Genomic DNA, 19,382 nt, shown 5'->3' on the forward strand with positions numbered 1-19,382 from the left:
ATGCACACACAATATTGGTGGCATTGTCCGATGTCACAAATCCCCAGGAGAGTCCAATTGGGGTAAGCCATTCTACAATGATGTTCCTCAGTTTCCGTAAGAGGTTGTCAGCTGTGTGCCTCTTCTGGAAAGCGGTGATACAAAGCGTAGCCTGCCTAGGAACGAGTTGGCATTTCCAATATGCTGCTACTGGTGCCGCCGCTGCTGTTCTTGCTGCGGGAGGCAATATATCTACCCAGTGGGCTGTCACAGTCATATAGTCCTTAGTCTGCCCTGCTCCACTTGTCCACATGTCCGAGGTTAAGTGGACATTGGGTACAACTACATTTTTTAGGACACTGGTGACTCTTTTTCTGAGGTCTGTGTACATTCTCGGTATCGCCTGCCTAGAGAAATGGAACCTAGATGGTATTTGGTACCGAGGACCCAGTACCTCAAGCAAGTCTCTAGTTTCCTGTGAATTAACGGTGGATACCGGAAACACGTTTGACACCACCCAGGCTGCCAAGGCCTGAGTTATCCGCTTTGCAGCAGGATGACTGCTGTGATATTTCATCTTCCTCGCAAAGGACTGTTGGACAGTCAATTGCTTACTGGAAGTAGTACAAGTGGTCTTCCGACTTCCCCTCTGGGATGCTGATCGACTCCCAGCAGCAACAACAGCAGCGCCAGCAGCAGTAGGCATTACACTCAAGGATGCATCGGAGGAATCCCAGGCAGGAGAGGACTCGTCAGACTTGACAGTGACATGGCCTGCAGGACTATTGGCTTTCCTGTGTAAGGAGGAAATTGACACTGAGGTAGTTGGTGGTGTGGTTTGCAGGAGCCTGGTTACAAAAGGAAGGGATTTAGTTGTCAGTGGACTACTTCCACTGTCACCTAAAGTTTTTGAACTTGTCAATGACTTCTGATGAATGCGCTCCAGGTGACGTATAAGGGAGGATGTTCCGAGGTGGTTAACGTCCTTACCACTACTTATTACAGCTTGACAAAGAAGAAACACGGCTTGACACCTTTTGTCCGCATTTGTGTTAAAATAATTCCACACCGAAGAGGTGATTGTTTTTGTAATTTGACCAGGCATGTCAATGGCCATATTCGTCCCACGGACAACAGGTGTCTCCCCAGGTGCCTGACTTAAACAAACCACCTCACCATCAGAATCCTCCTTGTCAATTTCCTCCTCAGCGCCAGCAACACCCATATCCTCATCCTGGTATACTTCAACAGTGACATCTTCAATTTGACTATCAGGAACTGGACTGCAAGTGCTCCTTCCAGCACTTGCAGGAGGCGTGCAAATGGTGGAAGGCGCCACCTCTTACCGTCCGGTGTTGGGAAGGTCAGGCATCGCAGCCGACACAATTGGACTCTCCTTGGGGATTTGTGATTTAGAAGAACGCACAGTTCTTTGCTGTGCTTTTGCCAGCTTAAGTCTTTTCATTTTTCTAGTGAGAGGATGAGTGCTTCCATCCTCATGTGAAGCTTAACCACTAGCCATAAACATAGGCCAAGGCCTCAGCCATTCCTTGCCACTCCGTGTAGTAAATGGCATATTGGCAAGTTTACGCTTCTACTCAGATGCTTTTAATTTAGATTTTTGGGTCATTTTACTGAACTTTTGTTTTTTGGATTTTACATGCTCTCTACTAAGACATTGGGCATCGGCCTTGGCAGACTACGTTGATGGCATTTCATCATCTCGGCCATGACTAGTGGCAGCAGCTTCAGCACGAGGTGGAAGTGGATTTTGATCTTTCCCTATTTTATCCTCCACATTTTTGTTCTCCATTTTTTAATGTGTGGAATATATGCCAGTATCAATAGCAATGGCCTACTACAATATATACACTGCACAACTGAAATGCACCACAGGTATGGATGGATAGTATACTTGACGACACAGAGGTAGGTAGAGCAGTGGCCTTCTGTACCGTACTGCTATATATTATATACTGGTGGTCAGCAAACTGTGCAAAACTGAAATGCACCACAGATATGGATGGATAGCATACTTGATGACACAGAGGTGGGTAGAGCAGTGGCCTTCTGTACCGTACTGCTATATATTATATACTGGTGGTCAGCAAACTGTGCAAAATTGAAATGCACCACAGGTATGGATGGATAGTATACTTGACGACACAGAGGTAGGTAGAGCAGTGGCTTACTGTACAGTACTGCTATATATTATATACTGGTGGTCAGCAAACTGTGCAAAACTGAAATGCACCACAGATATGGATGGATAGTATACTTGACGACACAGAGGTAGGTAAAGCAGTGGCCTTCTGTACCGTACTGCTATATATTATATACTGGTGGTCAGCAAACTGTGCAAAACTGAAATGCACCACAGGTATGGATGGATAGTATACTTGACGACACAGTGGTAGGTAAAGCAGTGGCCTTCTGTACTGTACTGCTATAGGCCCTCATTCCGAGTTGTTCGCTCTGAGTTTTTCATCGCATCGCAGTGAGAATTCTCTTAGTGCGCATGCGCAATGTTCGCACTGCGACTGCGCCAAGTAACTTTACTATGAAGAAAGTAAGTTTACTCACAGCTTTTTCATCGCTCCGACGATCGCATTGTGATTGACAGGAAATGGGTGTTACTGGGCGGATGCACTGCGTTTTAGGGGCGTGTGGCTGGAAACGCTACCGTTTCCGGAAAAAACGCAGGAGTGGCCGGGGAAACGGTGGGTGTGCCTGGGCGAACGCTGGGTGTGTTTATGACGTCAGCCAGGACCGAAAAGCACTGAACTGATCGCACAGGCAGAGTAAGTGTGGAGCTACTCTAAAACTGCTAACTCGTTTGTGATCGCAATATTGCGCATACATCGGTCGCACATTTAAGAAGCTAAGATTCACTCCCAGTAGGCGGCGGCTTAGCGTGTGTAACTCTGCTACATTCGCCTTGCGAGCGAACAACTCGGAATGAGGGCCATATATTATATAATGGTGGTCAGCAAAATTATGCACTGTACTCCTACTATATATACTACAATGCAGCACAGATAAGGAGCGTTTTTCAGGTAGAGAACGTATAATACTGGTGGCACTGGTCAGCAAAACTCTGCACTGTCCTCCTACTTTATAATACTGCTGGTCCCCAGTCCCCACAATAAAGCAGTGTGAGCACAGATATTGGAATGTGAGAGAGAAGAGACAGAAGGAAGTCTGTATTGTTGACGCACTGAAGAGATATGAATTTATTCTAAAATATAACCTTTATTTGATATGCATTAAAATAAAGTTGATTATCGTCCTGAACAACAGTGAAACATAAGAGTTAAAATGACAATACTAACAAATATGTGAAAAGACTGGAAAATTGTGAATAAAGAGTTAAAAACGTGTCCACATGTGTTTCACGTCTGATTCTTAGGAGTTGCTGAAATGACTTATGTATCAACGGTCTTTATCCAATATCACAAGCTAGGATGTTGGAACCCGCTATATTACATCAATGGTCTAGATATTTACTCATTCATGTGTGTGTCTTCTTCACTCCATGAAGATTACCATCTGACAGGTACTCCCCCTTGTCCAGTAGAGATATGTGGACTGTGGGTTCAAATAGATGCACATATATCACCCAATTCTAAATAAGGTAGTCTTTGAGTATATGTAGTTGCTTTAGTCTTCATTTTTTCTATTATTGTAGGTATAATTCTCTGCTGAAATACAGATCTCCAAGCATCAGGAGTCCTACGCACTAACTATACCTTCAAAAGATCTATTGTATGTGTGGGTAGCTTCGGAGGTTATAATAAAACCCCACTTTAACAGAAAACGGCCTACGTGTATATTACACACCGGCTTTGTTTGTCCGGAGTATGACTATAAATTGCTTATATTAGGGGTATAGCAGCCCCAAATTTTCTTAGAAAGCAATCCACCTGTAGACGCAATTCATTTCCTGTGCGTCTATAATGTATTGACACTGAGGATTATTATGTGTGTCCTCAAATAGTTATAATGTATTTCTCATTTACATACCGATTTCCCTTTGATCAATGTAAGTCACTGTTGTACCATTAAAGGAATAGACCTTATTTGATTGGTTGATAGTAACAGTGAAGTTAATAGTGGGGTATAACAATCCAAGCTTTAATATAGAGTGACCCACACATATGTTGGTTATGGTAGCCTTAAGGAATAGTTCCTATTTTTTGGCTACCAATATGTATAGAATAATAACTGAGAGGTATAGTGCTTGGTGTCACTTAATTATTCTTAAATTGTCTCAGATATAGGGAAATATATTTATTATTTATGTAGGTTTTATTGCATTCATCAGAAAACCTTCATTTATAAAGCAACTACTAATGGGGAGTCCTGTTATAATTTTAAATCAGTGGTAGTCCTAAAATAAAATTGTGTATCAGTATTGCGGGTATCTCAACAGGTGTGTGTCATGATGTCATATGTCCTAGCTGTCATTTATGCCACAGTCACAGAGATATAACTTTTATTAATGAGAATCACAGTTTTAACATAGATTCTGTTTGCTGGTAGCTACTTCAATAATGTCTTTAGGACACGTAACTGTCCTCTGGCTCCTATATATTGGCAGTTCAGTAACTGCAGTATGTTATATTCTGTGTATAGAATTGAAACATGCAGCTGCTACTGGCTTCTCAATGTTGCCAGTTTATTCCTATGTAACAATATGATGGTATTGCTGTCTCAGATATCTGAATATGTTACAATTATACACGGTTGTAACTGTTTTGTTGCAGCACTGCTGATGTCTATAGCTAGCAGCACAGTATCAAGAATTTGTTACACTCTACTAGCTGTCATTAAATATATCCATTTGAATAGCTGGTGTAAACTTAGCTGCAGCTTAGACAGTCTCCCTCTTCCTAAAGACTGATATGGGCCCTACACACATGCCGATATTTTGAAAGATATGAACGATCTCGTTCATAAATGAACGAGATCTCGTTCATATCTTTCAGTGTGGAGACTAAAGCGATGAACGATGCGCGTCCCCGCGCTCGTTCATCGCTGGTCTCCTGTCGGCTGTGCATGCTGGCCAATATGGACGATCTCGTCCATATTTGCCTGCACGTCTATGGAGCCGGGTGACGGGGGGAGTGAAGAAGCTTCACTCCCCCCGTCACTGCCCCCCCCCGCCGCCGGGTCGCTCGTCGGCCGTATCGGCCGTCGGGCACCTCGGCTAGTGAGTAGGGCCCATTAGTGAGGGCTATTGATTGTCACCATATTTGAATATATAGATTTTTAGAGATTTGGCAATCAGTGTCCCTTCATCTAATATGTGTATTCAGCCCTTTATGCTAAGATCCTTGTCATTCACGGCTGACAGCTAGTGTCCTATATCCAAAGAGAGATGTTCTGGATATTCCAACTGAAAACTAGACTCCCCATGGGCTTCAATGAGGGATATGAGATCGCCCCATTCTTATGAGAGAAGTACCCCCTTCAAAACTCTTCTGATTGCAGACAAGCTACTTCTTCCTTTTCCAAGCACGATTCACCTGATCGGATTTATTCTATTCCGATTATCACTATATGTAAAACACTGTATATAGTTGCTAATGATCCTAATAAAAATCTTTAATAGTATGTGCCTGACTAATTTCACTATATGGTACAGTCATACCACACTGGTCTTACGCCCAATCCTGCCCGATCTTGGAAGCTAAGCAGCGTTGGGCCCAACCAGTACCAAGTGGGTAACCACTTGTGAAGATTGGGTACTGTATAAGAGCGAGCCTTGTCAGGCTCCGAATCATGTTAATATATGTATACACGTTTAAATCGTCACTGCACAGTAGTTTATTATAATTGTAATTAATTAAGTATATAATCAATCTTCACTATCAGTCATACACAGATGCACTTTCTATATATATCACTAAGAATTAGTATATGACTGATTATTCTCACCATTTCACCAGTTTTAATCCTCCTCTATATAATTCCACACTATTTAGCACATATGCACATAACTAATGTCGGATGTCATTTTAAACCTATATATCTTCACCGACTATCACCACTTTTATAACTATCCTCATTTTTATGCCTCTATGACGGGTACATTATTTTTCGCTATACCCTAAGTCCCAAATGGGGTTAAAATATTCTGATATATGCTACAAAGCGACTAGTATAAATATAATATTATATGGATTAACTCCACAATTAACCTATATCCTCCACCTCGATATATAAGTAGAAACACCCTGTTTCTGCAGTAATTCCCATCTATATTATTACCAGGCTACCCCAATATAAAGTATTAGACTACAGTATAATAATTAAAAATCCTTTAATAAAATAGACACTAACGTATGCATTTCTTTATTTCTACTTTTATATATGTGCGCTGTTTCCAATACGGAATTCTGCTCTGTTATATGCCCTGGAAGTTAAAGACTTCAATAAGATGGCCGCCGCAATGATTGATAAACCTGCCTCAATATAAACACAGATGATAATTCCAGCTGTCAAAGAGTAAAATCCAGCACTGCTACACGTCCTAGATATTAAAGACTTCAATAAGATGGCCGCCGCAATGATTGATAAACCTGCCTCAATATAAACACAAATGATAATTCCAGCTGTCAAAGAGTGAAATCCAGCACTGCTACACGTCCTAGATATTAAAGACTTCTATAAAATGGCCGCCGCGATGATTGACAAGCCGCCCAGCCTATACACGCTACAGACGAGGATCCTGTCCGTGACCAGAAGTGACGCAACGGCAAGAGCGGAAGCGGGGCAGAGAAATATAAACACACTGATCCGCTGACCGGAAGCGTGGCGCTAACGTGCACGCGCAATAAAAAGACTCCTACACAGGAAGTGGGGCGGAAGTGACGTCGAGCCCGTCCCCGGACTGTTTTCACATATATTATACATTCTGAAACTCGTTTTTTTTTTTTATAAGTCCTCTGAGGTTGTTATTTATACCGCATTTAGATCGCAAATGCCGGATCCTATCCGGTAAGGGAAACGTGTCCTTACCGGGTGGGATCCGGCATTTGCGCTCCATTGCAGGCTTTCCGACCCGGCAATATACCGGGTCGGTTGCCATAGCAACGGAGCTCAGCAGCAGCAGCAGGGGCGGGGTGGAGGCGGTGTCGGGAGATGAGCTCATCTCCTGCACCGCCTCTTCCTATCTTGTGAATGGGAACCATGTCGCATCGACACGGCTCCCATTCACACCGCACCTGACCCGGTAATCAACCCGGGTAAAACCCTTCTTTTTTACCGGGTTGATTTACCGGGTCAGGCGACCTGCTAAATCGGCCAGTGTGCTTTCACATCGCACACTGACCCGGGTTGACACGGCAATATGCCGTGTCGATACCGGGTTATTTGTGCGATGTGAAAGGGGTATTAGTGTACTACCACATGCTTATGCCTATGTTAAAAAACTTACATGGAGTAATAGTATCAGTCCTTACAGGAAGTAATGTCACAATTATCCATTCCTAATTACATGTGCTATAAATAAGAGTGCCTGTCCAGTGGTCCTATACCCCTTGATGAAGTCTGAGTGACGAAACGCGTTGGTTGTACCTCCATCGACTCTCCACTTTTTAAAAAGATAAGCAGCACTCTCTTATCTGATATTTTATTATTTATTGCCTTTTATTATATGTAATTTATCAATTTTTTTTTTAGCTATCCTTTTACCTGTTATTAGTTAATAGCATACGTCCTCCGGCTTTTAAACCACCCTGATATTAATTATAGTTGGTTTTATATTATATATATTTTTTTATATTGCATAAATAAATGTATTGTTATTTTACACGTATCCAGTAAGTTTTCTCATATATATCATATTCTACCAGACACCGTTGGTCGCTGAAACCCTTATCCCACCTTTTTTGCATTCTTTAATTAAGGCAGTTTATTCCTGCCTAATACTTAAGGGTTAGCTGATGCCTTGAATCACTTAAGGAGTGTCTGATCTTGTTGCATTTTTTTATTTTCATTATTCTATTTCACACACACCTGTGGCGCCATACTTCCTCTACCCAATATATATATATATATATATATATATATATATATGCACTTTAGGTATTATCTGAGAAATAATAATTATATGGATTTTGTTGTATTATGTATATATATTTCTCTATATGTGAGATGAGGATTCCTTATTGCTCTTAGTTTGGTCTATTAAGTGGATGTGAGTAAAATACTACAGCTGCTTGTATTAATTAATCATCCTTCTCAGCTGTTTGTATTAAGTCATTATCCTGGATCCTTATATATAGCTGGACACAGACTTCACTTTATTCTACCCTTCTCTGATGAAACGACCAGTGCCAAGGTCGAGAAACGCGTTAGTTACGGCTACTTGAGTGACCTTCCATCACAGAGCATCTACCTATTATCCCTGGATGACTTCTTTAAAGGCTACCCTAGCCGCCAGCAGCCTGATACAAATACCCGTGCACTATCTGAGCCCACAACGGATTCTCCAGCTGCACTGCCTGGGAAGCCCAGACAGTGCAACACACGGCGTCTCACAGCGGCACAGCTTCCGGCAGCGCCTGTACCCAGACGGCGGGCTCATCAGCTCCTGGTGCCCAGACAGTGCAACACACGGCGGCTCACAGCGGCACAGCTTCCGGCAGCGCCTGTACCCAGACGGCGGGCTCATCAGCTCCTGGTGCCCAGACAGTGCAACACACGGCGGCTCACAGCGGCACAGCTTCCGGCAGCGCCTGTACCCAGACGGCGGGTTCATCAGCTCCTGGTGCCCAGACCGCGTAACATACGGCGGTTCATAGTGGCACAGCATCCGGCAGCGCCTGCATCCAGACGGCAGCACCTGCATCTAGACGGCGGCTTTTCAACTCTTGGTGCCCTCAGATTATACAATGGTTCAGCCTTGTGGCGAGACCCTGACATTACAGGGCCCTCTAGTCTCACGGCAGGGGACTTATCTACCGGACCCCGCAGTTCTGCAGCACGGCTACTAGTTCACCTTTGAACATAACAGGTACTTTAATCGGTCCATTTATGACCATTTATTGCCACTGGCTGCTGGATATTAATACATCTTTGGAAACAGAGTGAGTTCAACAGCTTTAACTATCAAATAGGCTGGCCAGCCTGAAAATTGTACTTAATATCAATCAAGTTTCTGTAATATGAAACAACAAATATTTGACATTCTTTTATACAAAGTATCATATCAAGCTACTCTATAGGAGTGTGACACAATCTCTGATTATCATTCGAGCCTCTTGAAATGAGGTATGGATATGGACATTGGTAGATGTATATTTTAATTGATCGTTCCATTTAATGTTAAACAAAATGTGGTCATTCTGAGGATATGTTTTATGTTTATTAATTGAAGTATTAAACCTTTTAATTTATATTTAATTTATACTCATCCTTTTTGCGCACTTATTGGTAATTGTCCTGTTGTTTGTATCTTTATTGAAGGGTTGGCAATTTCCCCTCTTTTCCAATATATGCAGCATTAGGGAATTCCCCAGGATTTAAAGGTACTGGTGCCTTTTTCTTCTTCTCAGGAAGAAATTGTCCAAGGTGAGACGTTCATTGGAAAGGGGGATCGATAGTCTGTTTCTCTCCCTACACAAATTCCAGTAAATAGAAACCAGTTGCTGATAGGGTCCTCATTAGGTACATGGTGGTCACGGAGTGAGTCGTGGTACGTCAGCAGAGAAGGAGTGGGTGTAAGCGCTCGGAGAACTTACACCGTCTGTTCGTTGTGCTGTTGAGTATTGTGTTTAAAAAGTCTGCAATGGAATCCAATTGCACAAGCAGAAGATATACAATAGTCAGGGTTCAGGCTGAAGAGGTGCGGCCAAAAGGGTCAGCAAGGTTGATAATGTGTGGGAAATATGGTTCACATGCGGAGGCTTTTTGCAATGAATGGATACGTATGACTGCTGAAGAAAGGGCATCATTCCCTAAGATGGGTACTTTTGAACCAGAGATACTGCAGAGCATAAGAATTAGAATATGTCTGATCAAATCTAGAAAACAGGATCAGACATACCGACTGTTTAAATCTGTGGCAGCAAGAGGGGGAAGTGCAAAGGGAAATGGCTCACACGGCGAGTTCCAAACCTAGCGGGAAAGCGATTGCGAGCGCACCACCACCGCCATATTTCGATGGGGAGAAATTGGCTACAACCAATGTTGCATCGGTAAAGGATAGCAAAATGATGAATCAATGTATTAACCCTAACCCATGCCAGTTGTAAATAAGGAGGAAAAAAGAAAGACTCTGTGCTGGGGCACTCTTTATGAAAAAATGAGACAATAAAAATGAACCTTTATTTAGGATCATATAAGATATAGTGTGACAATCAAGATCAAGTATTTTAAATAAAAATATAAATACCAGAATTGTATAAGATTAATTAACAGTAAATACTGCCAAGGTGAAAATGTATTATATATAGTCACAGGAGTGGCTTAACATATGTCCACTGACAATGAGTGGATAGTCAAAGTCTCCTAAAGTGACATCCCGTGGGTTAATCTGAGCACCAATAGATTGAAAGGTTTGTTGCCTAATGTGGTGTGGATCCACCTTCTGTATAGATGTCTAACAGTGGTGTCACCATAGGCATTTTAATGCAGCGGATTAGACAAGAGTGTACAATCTGCTGAATTGATAGGAAATTAGTGATGACCAACATATAGTGGTTTAAGTCATGAAGAGGTGGTGTTGAGACACAGCACGTTTGTGGGAAAGTACACCTGTAAAGCTTGGGAGGGTCGTTCTGTTAGTTCTAATGAGAGAAGAAAAAAGGGAAATAAGGTTGAAGATTAAGGTAATGTTCCTTCTGCTTTCCAACCAAGTTTACTGCACCTGGTGTTCCTTGGCAGTCTCCCAAACAAGTACTGACCAGGCCTTCCAGAGCTTAGCTTCCAAGATCAGACAAGATTAGGCGTCTCCTGTGGAGTATGGCCGTAAACAGGTGGATGAGTGAGTACTTATTCCTAGTAAGCAGAGATGTGCTTCTGCTGTCCAGAGCTGGGGCTTCCGCAGAAATTGGTCACCACCACCGTGGTGAGAAGAACTGGATGAGAGCACATGGGCACAGATGTGCAGGAGTGTAAGGAAAGAAAATAATAGCAATAAATGCCAATATGGCATGAATTGGGTATATAAGAAAAAGAACAGAGAAGAATGATTGCTTTATAAATCTGTGCACATAGGACAAATACAGCTGATAGGAATCAGTCAAGTACAATTAAGGAGAAAGGAGACAAATGTGTCAAAACCACCTATTATGTCAGGTGTTAATTGTTTATTTGTAGAAATTCAGGCTAAATAGAGTCTCAGTTTGTCCTAAGAGCAACTCATCTGTTCAAACACAGTATAGGCATAATTTGCAGTATGACTAGTGTGTCCTTTTTTGGATTATAAATCTTGCTAATAATTGATTATATTTGACTGATTCCTATCAGCTGTATTTGTGGCCTATGTGCACAGATTTATAAAGCAATCATGAACTGTGAAAACCACTCTGGCATTTGACCTGCTCATGAAAAGGCCTCTTAGGCCGCACCCATCTTCTTCATCAATGCAAATCTGATCCGACTCCGGATCCTCAGACCTCTTTCCACAGGAACACACAGAACTTCAACCGTTCAGTATCTACTCTGATACCCACCTCCGACATCTCCGTCATTGGGAACAACAGCCATTCCCTGTGTTGAAGAACAGTCAGAGAGAAACAACGATTTGCACTTGTGTCTTGACCTCGCCTTAATCCGGAGAGCGTCTGAGTACAGAATAACAATGGCTCCTACTATTGAAAGAAACCCATCATACTGCCATCACTCCGGTGAAATGGCAAAGACAGTCCTGGATATCAACCCAGGTAAGCCGAATGCGGAGAACAATGCATTTAACCCCTTTCTACCTTTACGTACTGGAGCTCCCTGGCCTGAGAGATTCCATCCTGTAGCTCAACTTCGTAAGTAGAAATCTTTTCTTTTTTTCTTCTTTTTTTTAGGGACAGCAGGACAATGCCCTGACCTTGAAGCAACTCTGGTATGGCGTCACGTACTACCTCCCCTTCCAGAGGGGAATCGGTAAGATCTATTCAAAAAATCAGTGAGGGGAATCATCTGTAACTCCAGCATGACCCCCTTTAGATTCCATTATTAACTCACAGGTCCAAGTCCATTCCCAGACTGACTGAAGAGTAGTAGACGAGTTCCCACCAGAGTGGGCTCCAGCCAGATAGACCCAGCGACATGCGGTGGATGTGGTAGAAACAGAAAACGACATCAGCTTCTGCGAACCTAACCAGGCTGCAGAACTCTTACCTTTTCACCTTCCACAATCTGCACCGAAAGGGAAAAAAGAACGGTATAAAAACATCCCACAACAGAATGCGTCACCAACCGTTGTGAGGGAATCTAACTCACGAAGTTAGACCCACCAGTGGTATCCACTGAGATTGACTGGACTGAGGCCTCCCCACACAGTGGTACACCGTCCCAGGGAAACACTCCAGTAACTCTCGGAGTCAGCCTCAGCATTTCTTGTGCAGTCACAAGAAACATCCCCTCTCTCTATTTAGAGTAATACTATCGGATGCCTTTCCGAAAATACACACTCCCCCATGTGCATGTAATGCAAATAACTCCTGAGCATAGAAAATAAAATATCACTCAGCTTCCTGTGTACGATCCTGTGTGACAGAGCCCCGTGTCGACCAGGAGTTGACTTTCACAGTATTCAATCCGCAGCGGGAAAAGAATAAACATTCGGACTCCTTTCAGCTTGTCACGGCCGACCTAGAGCTTTATCAACAGAGTGACCAGCACATGAGAAATAATACTTTTACCTCAGCACTCATTATAAATCATAACGTAATACACAACTACACACACATCCTATATTATATATACAGTGGCGGTTCTTGCCACGGGCAAGCAGGACTTTTGCCCGGGGCGCCGCCTTCCGGAGGGCGCTGGCGCCATCCGGAGGGCGCCGCACCGTGGCAAGATCCGTCACTGCTGCCCGCTGTGTCCTCCGTCCGCCTCCGCTGCCCGCTGCCGTCCCCGGCGCCTCCTGTGAAGGGAACTAGACGCTATGCGTCTAGTTTCCCTTCGTGGAGAGTAACTGCTGAGCGGTGCGCGATGACGTCATCGCGCACCACACAGCAAAGGTCCTCTCCACGAAGGGAACTAGACGCATAGCGTCTAGTTTCTCTTCGTGGAGAGGACCTTTTGCTGTGCGGTGCGCGATGACGTCATCGCGCACCGCTCAGCATTCAAGCGGCGCTTTCAATGTACAGGGGGCGTGACTCACCACGCCCCCTGTATTAGGCCACACCCCTTTCATGCCCGGGGCGCTCTGCGCCCTTGAACCGGCCCTGTATATATATATATATATATATATATATCATACATATAAGCGGATTGTCCGGAACCATAGGGTCCCTAGTGACATGTGTTCTGAATGTGTATGATCATGTACTGAAAAACCAGTTGTGGATCTGACAGGACAACGTATGGTCAACAGAAAAACTAATAATCGTTGACAGCAGGGAGTACTAACCAGGCAAAATAACATTCTGGTGATCCCGAGAGGTCCGTGGGAAGTATACATATATAACACTCCCCCACACATACTACCATATCTGTGCTCCAGCTACAGGCCCAAGGAACCATACGATACATATACATATAAATATATATATATAGGTATAAGGCAGTTACAGTATGTTAATTTACACCCAGTAATAAGAGTTGGTGCCGACAGGGTCACCCACCTACTACTGTGTCTCCCCTACAGTGATTACTTTTGCAAAGCAAACAACTACCGACCTGCTGACACTGCATCTACTGCAACAAGCAACAACAGGCGTCAGCGACGCCGACAGCGATCCCCTAACTTTGTGACAGAGTACTCATGCCTGTCGACATATGTCGACTAAAAAGCTATAGTGGGAATGTCTGACCAGGGAACACACAGGGATACATTCACAACACACAGTATTACAAGCCCATTTATCTAACAAAGTGTTATATTGTCAATATAGCACTAAACACTGTGCCCCCCCACATTTGTACTGTTTTCACTGTTATGGCGGGGACATGGAGAAAAATGGTGCTGAAAGTGTTATGAGGGCTAAGCTTCAGCCCGCTAGTAATACAGCGTTTTTTATGCCAGCAGGGGTCCCTATACAGTGTCCACACACTGTATATCGTGTAGCCACCCTTAAAAAAAGGTATAAACCGCTGCCCAGGGTGCCCCCCCTGCGCCCTGCACCCATGTACATGCCGTCGGCGTGGGAGTAATGGCGCGCAGTGCGCTGCTTCATACCGGCGGGGGTCTGGGATCCGGCGCCCAGGTATCGAATAAGCTTTTTTATGCCAGATTTAGAACATCAGTAACCTGCTGCCAAGGGCGCTCCCCCCCAGCGCCCTGCACCCTGTGAGTGCCGTTGGTGTGTGGGAGCATGGAGCGCAGCGCTACCGCCGCGCTGTACCTCCGTTACTGAAGTCTTCTGTATACTCACCTGGCTTCTTTCTTCTGGCTTCTGTGAGGGAGTGACGGCGCGGCTCAGGGAACAAGCAGCTAGGCGCACCAAGTGATCGAACCCTCTGGAGCTAATGGTGTCCAGTAGCCTAAGAAGCAGAGCCCTTAACTAAGAAGAAGTAGGTCTGCTTCTCTCCCCTCACTCCCACGATGCAGGGAGCCTGTAGCCAGCAGGTCTGCCTGAAAATAAAAAAGCCTAACATAAAATCTTTTTCCAGAGAAACTCAGTAGAGCTCCCCTAGTGTGTGTCCAGTCTCTCCTGGGCACAAAGTCTAACTGAGGTCTGGAGGAGGGGCATAGAGGGAGGAGCCAGTTCACACCCAGTAAAAGTCTTATAGTGTGCCCATGTCTCCTGTGGATCCCGTCTATACCCCATGGTCCTTACGGAGTCCCAAGCATCCTCTAGGACGTTTGAGAAATATTGTGGCTACATTTTATCTGGTTATTATTGGCATAACTGTTTTTATTGTGTTGAACTCTAATAAATATTAGAAATATTTTTATTTATATACCATCAGCGCTCTTTTATGTCTCTATTGAAACTTAAACAATCTATATTGTCTAAGGCAGGCATTCCCAACCACGGTCCTCAAGGCACACTAACAGTGCAGGTTTTAGTGATATCCAGGCTTCAGCACAGGTGACTTAATTAGTAGCTCAGTTATTTTGATTTAACCATCTGTGCTGCAGCCTGGATATCACTAAAACCTGCACTGTTGGTGTGCCTTGAGGACCGTGGTTGGGAATGCCTGGTCTAAGGCATCAAGTTGCCGCAAGTTGCCGCATAGGAGCTGCTATCAAATAATCAATATATTTGGTGCTCATTTAATACATGTAACATTGCATTAGTGCCTGATTTAGCTAGGTAATTATATCTTGCATTTTGTCACCTCACTGACGTGACAGGCTCAGCTGTCAGTCATGCAGCCCCACTGCGCCCACTCTCTCCTTACTCATACATACATGCCTTTCTGGGAGTGTCTCGTCCTGGTTGTCAGTGATGCAGCCCCACTGCGCCCACTCTCTCCGTACTCATACATACATGCCTTTCTGGGAGTGTCTCATCCTGGTTGTCAGTGAGACAGTGTCTCTGGCACAGCTGTGTAATCATGATGTGAGTGTGTGTGCTGAGCAGTGAGTAATGCTAGCAGCAAGCCTCACAGCTTAACTTCAGTGTAGCAGTGTGGTGGGGGTGGAGGGGAGAAGGGGGTTGCTACACCAATGAGTCAAGGAATGGAGTAGTTGGATGGGACTCCCACAGCAGGTGGTGAAAAGCTTAAAAAGGAGGAGTGTTGGAAGGGGAAGCAACTGGTAGGTTCAGAAGGGATTAGTGAGGGTAAGGACTCTCAAGGGAAATTGGAGTGGGATCCCACAGGTTCCAAACTGGGTAAAGAGCAGCTTTTAGGAAGGAAATTGGTGAGCCAGTCCCTGTGGTTATCCCTTCTTTACCCCATGCGGGGTGGATCCTTGGACTCTCCAGTTCCTCAGGAGGCTGTGGATTCTTCTTGCCCACTACCTGGTGGTTCTGTGGCTATCTCAGGCCACCAACCTCCCAGATTCCTGGCCTCCAGATTAACATGAAATGGTCATGGAGGTGGTCCTGGGCTCTGTGAAGGAGGAGGTGGAACAAGCAAAGGAAAGTTGTGTCCCTTCTGAAGGGGCAATGGTGGACATTGTGAATGGTGAAGGGAAGGTTTTTGTGGGGGTGAAGAGGGAGTTATGCCATATATACCAGAAGTATGGGTCCTCGGCCTATATGATGTGCCACCATTAATGTGGCTTCTGTCTTGTCCGGCCAAGCTTGATTTATGGGCTTTGTAATTTTTATAAGCAGGATAAAGGCTGAGTTTTTTATTTCTGCAGTGGACTGGAATAAGCCCAGACAGTCCACTTCCATTATACCACCGGAATGTGACGGTCACTGACCACCGTGCCATCACTTACCTGTATGCTTACACGTAACAGAATGATGGAACACTTACAAGGTTTCTTTACAGCTTCTGGGGTCCACTCCGAGATTAGACATTATGGTGTAATTAGTCAGACGGGAATATAAAACAGAATAAAAAATAAAAGCTATAATGCAATAATTAGATGCAAACAAAAGCTTTTATTATGAAACACAGGGGAGTATCTGCACCATATAGATGTAACATACAACAAACCACCGCAGATGAAACCCGGGTGACTCTAATGCACATGGTAATGTACAGGGTATATATGGATAGGATCTTGTATCAGAAAACACTCGACACTCCTGATCAAGATGAGTGTATGTAACAAGTTAGGCAAACTAGAAGTGAAAACACGTTCCAATGGCCGCCATATTGTCGTGCAGCAATACAGATTGTGCAAACTGGTATTAGACATTCACATTTACACAAAGCACAAGATACAAAATAAACAGCAGAAAAAAGACCTAAGCATTTGGGATGTATTATTTAGGAAGTAAATAGAGGTACATTAATGAAAAGCGTGAGTAACAGTCATCAGTCTGCTTGTGAAGGTCTCTAGAGTGGAGGCCTCTTGGACTGTGCAAGGCAGTGAGTTCCATGGTCAAAGCTAAACGTTCAACCCATAAATGAATGACAGGAGATTCTTGGTACTGCTGGTAACAGTCCATCTGTAGAAGCAAGCAAGCAGGGCAGTAAGGAGGCAGAAGCTGCTTCTAGTACCTTGGACCATGTAATGTTGGGCTGGGAAGGTCAGTTAGCCAATTATGAAATAGATTTGTCATCTTACAGGCAGCCGGTGAAGGGAGCAGAGAATGGGTGTTATGTGGCAGGAACGGGCAGGTTAGGTAACAGCTTGGCTGCTGCATTCTGTACTAGCTGCAAGCTCTGTAATTCTTTTGCTGGGTGACCCAGGTAGATGGCATTGCAGTAGTCTATGAACTTCTGAGGGAATCAAGTGCTTGATTCTGGCTATGGTCCACAGATGGAAGAATGAGGATTTGTATGTGGCAGATACCTGATGTCTGTGTCAGCCACATACCAGGACAACACAAAGATTCAGCACATGTTCAGTATTTTGCAATTCTGAACACCAAAACATAAATCCAGATGGTTGGTAAAGCTGTAGTCTTGTCCTTTGTTGGTGAGCTTCTATTATGTTTCACAAAGACTGAGTCACAGCTAACTGGCATCATCCACCCCTGGCGCTCAGCTAGACAACCATTTAGGATTGGTATTAGGTTCTCAGTACATGGAGCAAAAAGCAGGTCATCTGCATAGCAGTGGTAGACCAGGCCATGACGTCTGATTATATCACCCAGTGGTAGCATGTATATTTTATAAAGCATAGGAGATAGGATTCCCCCTTGAGGAACATTGCACGACAGTGATAATTATACTCCAGAAGATTTAAATGGTTACGTACTTGGGTAATGTCTAATATGTTCAACAAGAGCGGTTACATTTCTCTCACAGCATGAAAATGCCTTCTCACCTGTGTGACTTTTCTGATGTGTAACAAGATTTGATTTCAGTGCAAAACATTTCCCACACTCAGAACAGGAATATGGCTTCTCACCTGTGTGACTTCTCTGATGTGTAACAAGAGCTGATTTCTGTGCGAAACATTTCCCACACTCAGAACAGGAATATGGCTACTCACCTGTGTGACTTCTCTGATGACTAACAAGATCTGGTTTCGATGAAAAACATTTCCCACACTCAGAACAGGAATACGGATTCTCACCTGTGTGACTTCTCTCATGTCTATCAAGAGTTTATTTCCCACACCCAGAACAGGAATATGGCTTCTCACCTGTGTGACTTTTCTGATGTGTAACAAGATCTGATTTCCGTACAAAACATTTCCCACACGCAGAACAGGAAAATGGCTTCTCACCTGTGTGACTTCTTCTCTGATGTATAACAAGATGTGATTTGTGTGCAAAACATTTCCCACACTCAGAACAGGAATACAGCTTCTCACCTGTGTGACTTCTCTGATGTACAACAAGATGTGATTTCCGTGCAAAACATTTCCGACACTCAGAACAGGAATATGGCTTCTCACCTGTGTGACTTCTCTGATGACTAACAAGATCTGGTTTCGATGAAAAACATTTCCCACACTCAGAACAGGTATACGGCTTCTCACCTGTGTGACTTCTCTGATGTGTAACAAAATGTGATTTGTGTGCAAAACATTTCCCACACTCAGAACAGGAATACGGCTTCTCATCTGTGTGACTTCTCTGATGTATAACAAGAGCTGATTTCCGTGCAAAACATTTCCGACACTCAGAACAGGAATATGGCTTCTCGCCTGTGTGACTTCTCTGATGTGTAACAAGAGCTGATTTCTGTGTGTAACATTTCCCACACTCAGAACAGGAAAATGGCTTCTCACCTATGTGACTTCTCTGATGTGTAACAAGATAAGATTTATATGTAAAACATTTCCCACACTCAGAACAGGAATATGGCTTCTCACCTGTGTGACTTCTCTCATGTCTAACAAGATAAGATTTATATGTAAAACATTTCCCACACTCAGAACATGCAAATGGCCTCTCATCTGCTTTAGCTGGCTGATTAGTAATAAGGTTTGTGTTCTGTGTAAAACATGGTGCATCTATAGAACAGGGAAACACTGTATCTACTCTCAGAGCTGTCACAGATGCACCAATATCAGAGTGATCAGGAGAACATTTCCCAGGATCAGAGGGATCAGCTGATAGAGCTGGATGAATAATTTGGGTAATGGGGTTAGCTCCTGGAGATTCCTGTCTACTGTCATTATCTTTTATGTCACAATCCGGGGATAACATTAGATGTCCTTCTGAGATGTTCCTGCTTGTGTGTCCACCTGCTGGAAATAAAAT

The 19,382-nt window shown here is 43.8% G+C and overlaps 1 protein-coding gene and 2 pseudogenes across 1 annotated transcript in view; 1 reads left to right on the forward strand and 2 right to left on the reverse strand.

The window, feature by feature from the left end:
* Positions 1-5,618: 5,618 nt before the first annotated feature.
* On the forward strand, positions 5,619-5,738 carry LOC134984654 (5S ribosomal RNA; annotated as a pseudogene).
* Positions 5,739-10,843: 5,105 nt separating this feature from the next.
* Positions 10,844-10,962, reverse strand: LOC134984649 (5S ribosomal RNA; annotated as a pseudogene).
* A 5,676-nt stretch (positions 10,963-16,638) lies between these two features.
* Positions 16,639-19,382, reverse strand: part of LOC134984637 (oocyte zinc finger protein XlCOF7.1-like) — a 31,637-nt gene continuing 28,893 nt past the window's right edge. Inside the window, exon 5 of the mRNA XM_063950182.1 lies at positions 16,639-19,369. Coding sequence (XP_063806252.1) covers positions 18,279-19,369 — 1,091 coding nt within the window. The 3' untranslated portion in view covers positions 16,639-18,278. The remainder of the gene's footprint in view (positions 19,370-19,382) is intronic.

Source organism: Pseudophryne corroboree (assembly GCF_028390025.1).
Source record: "Pseudophryne corroboree isolate aPseCor3 chromosome 3 unlocalized genomic scaffold, aPseCor3.hap2 SUPER_3_unloc_7, whole genome shotgun sequence".
NCBI classification, from domain to species: Eukaryota; Metazoa; Chordata; class Amphibia; order Anura; family Myobatrachidae; genus Pseudophryne; species Pseudophryne corroboree.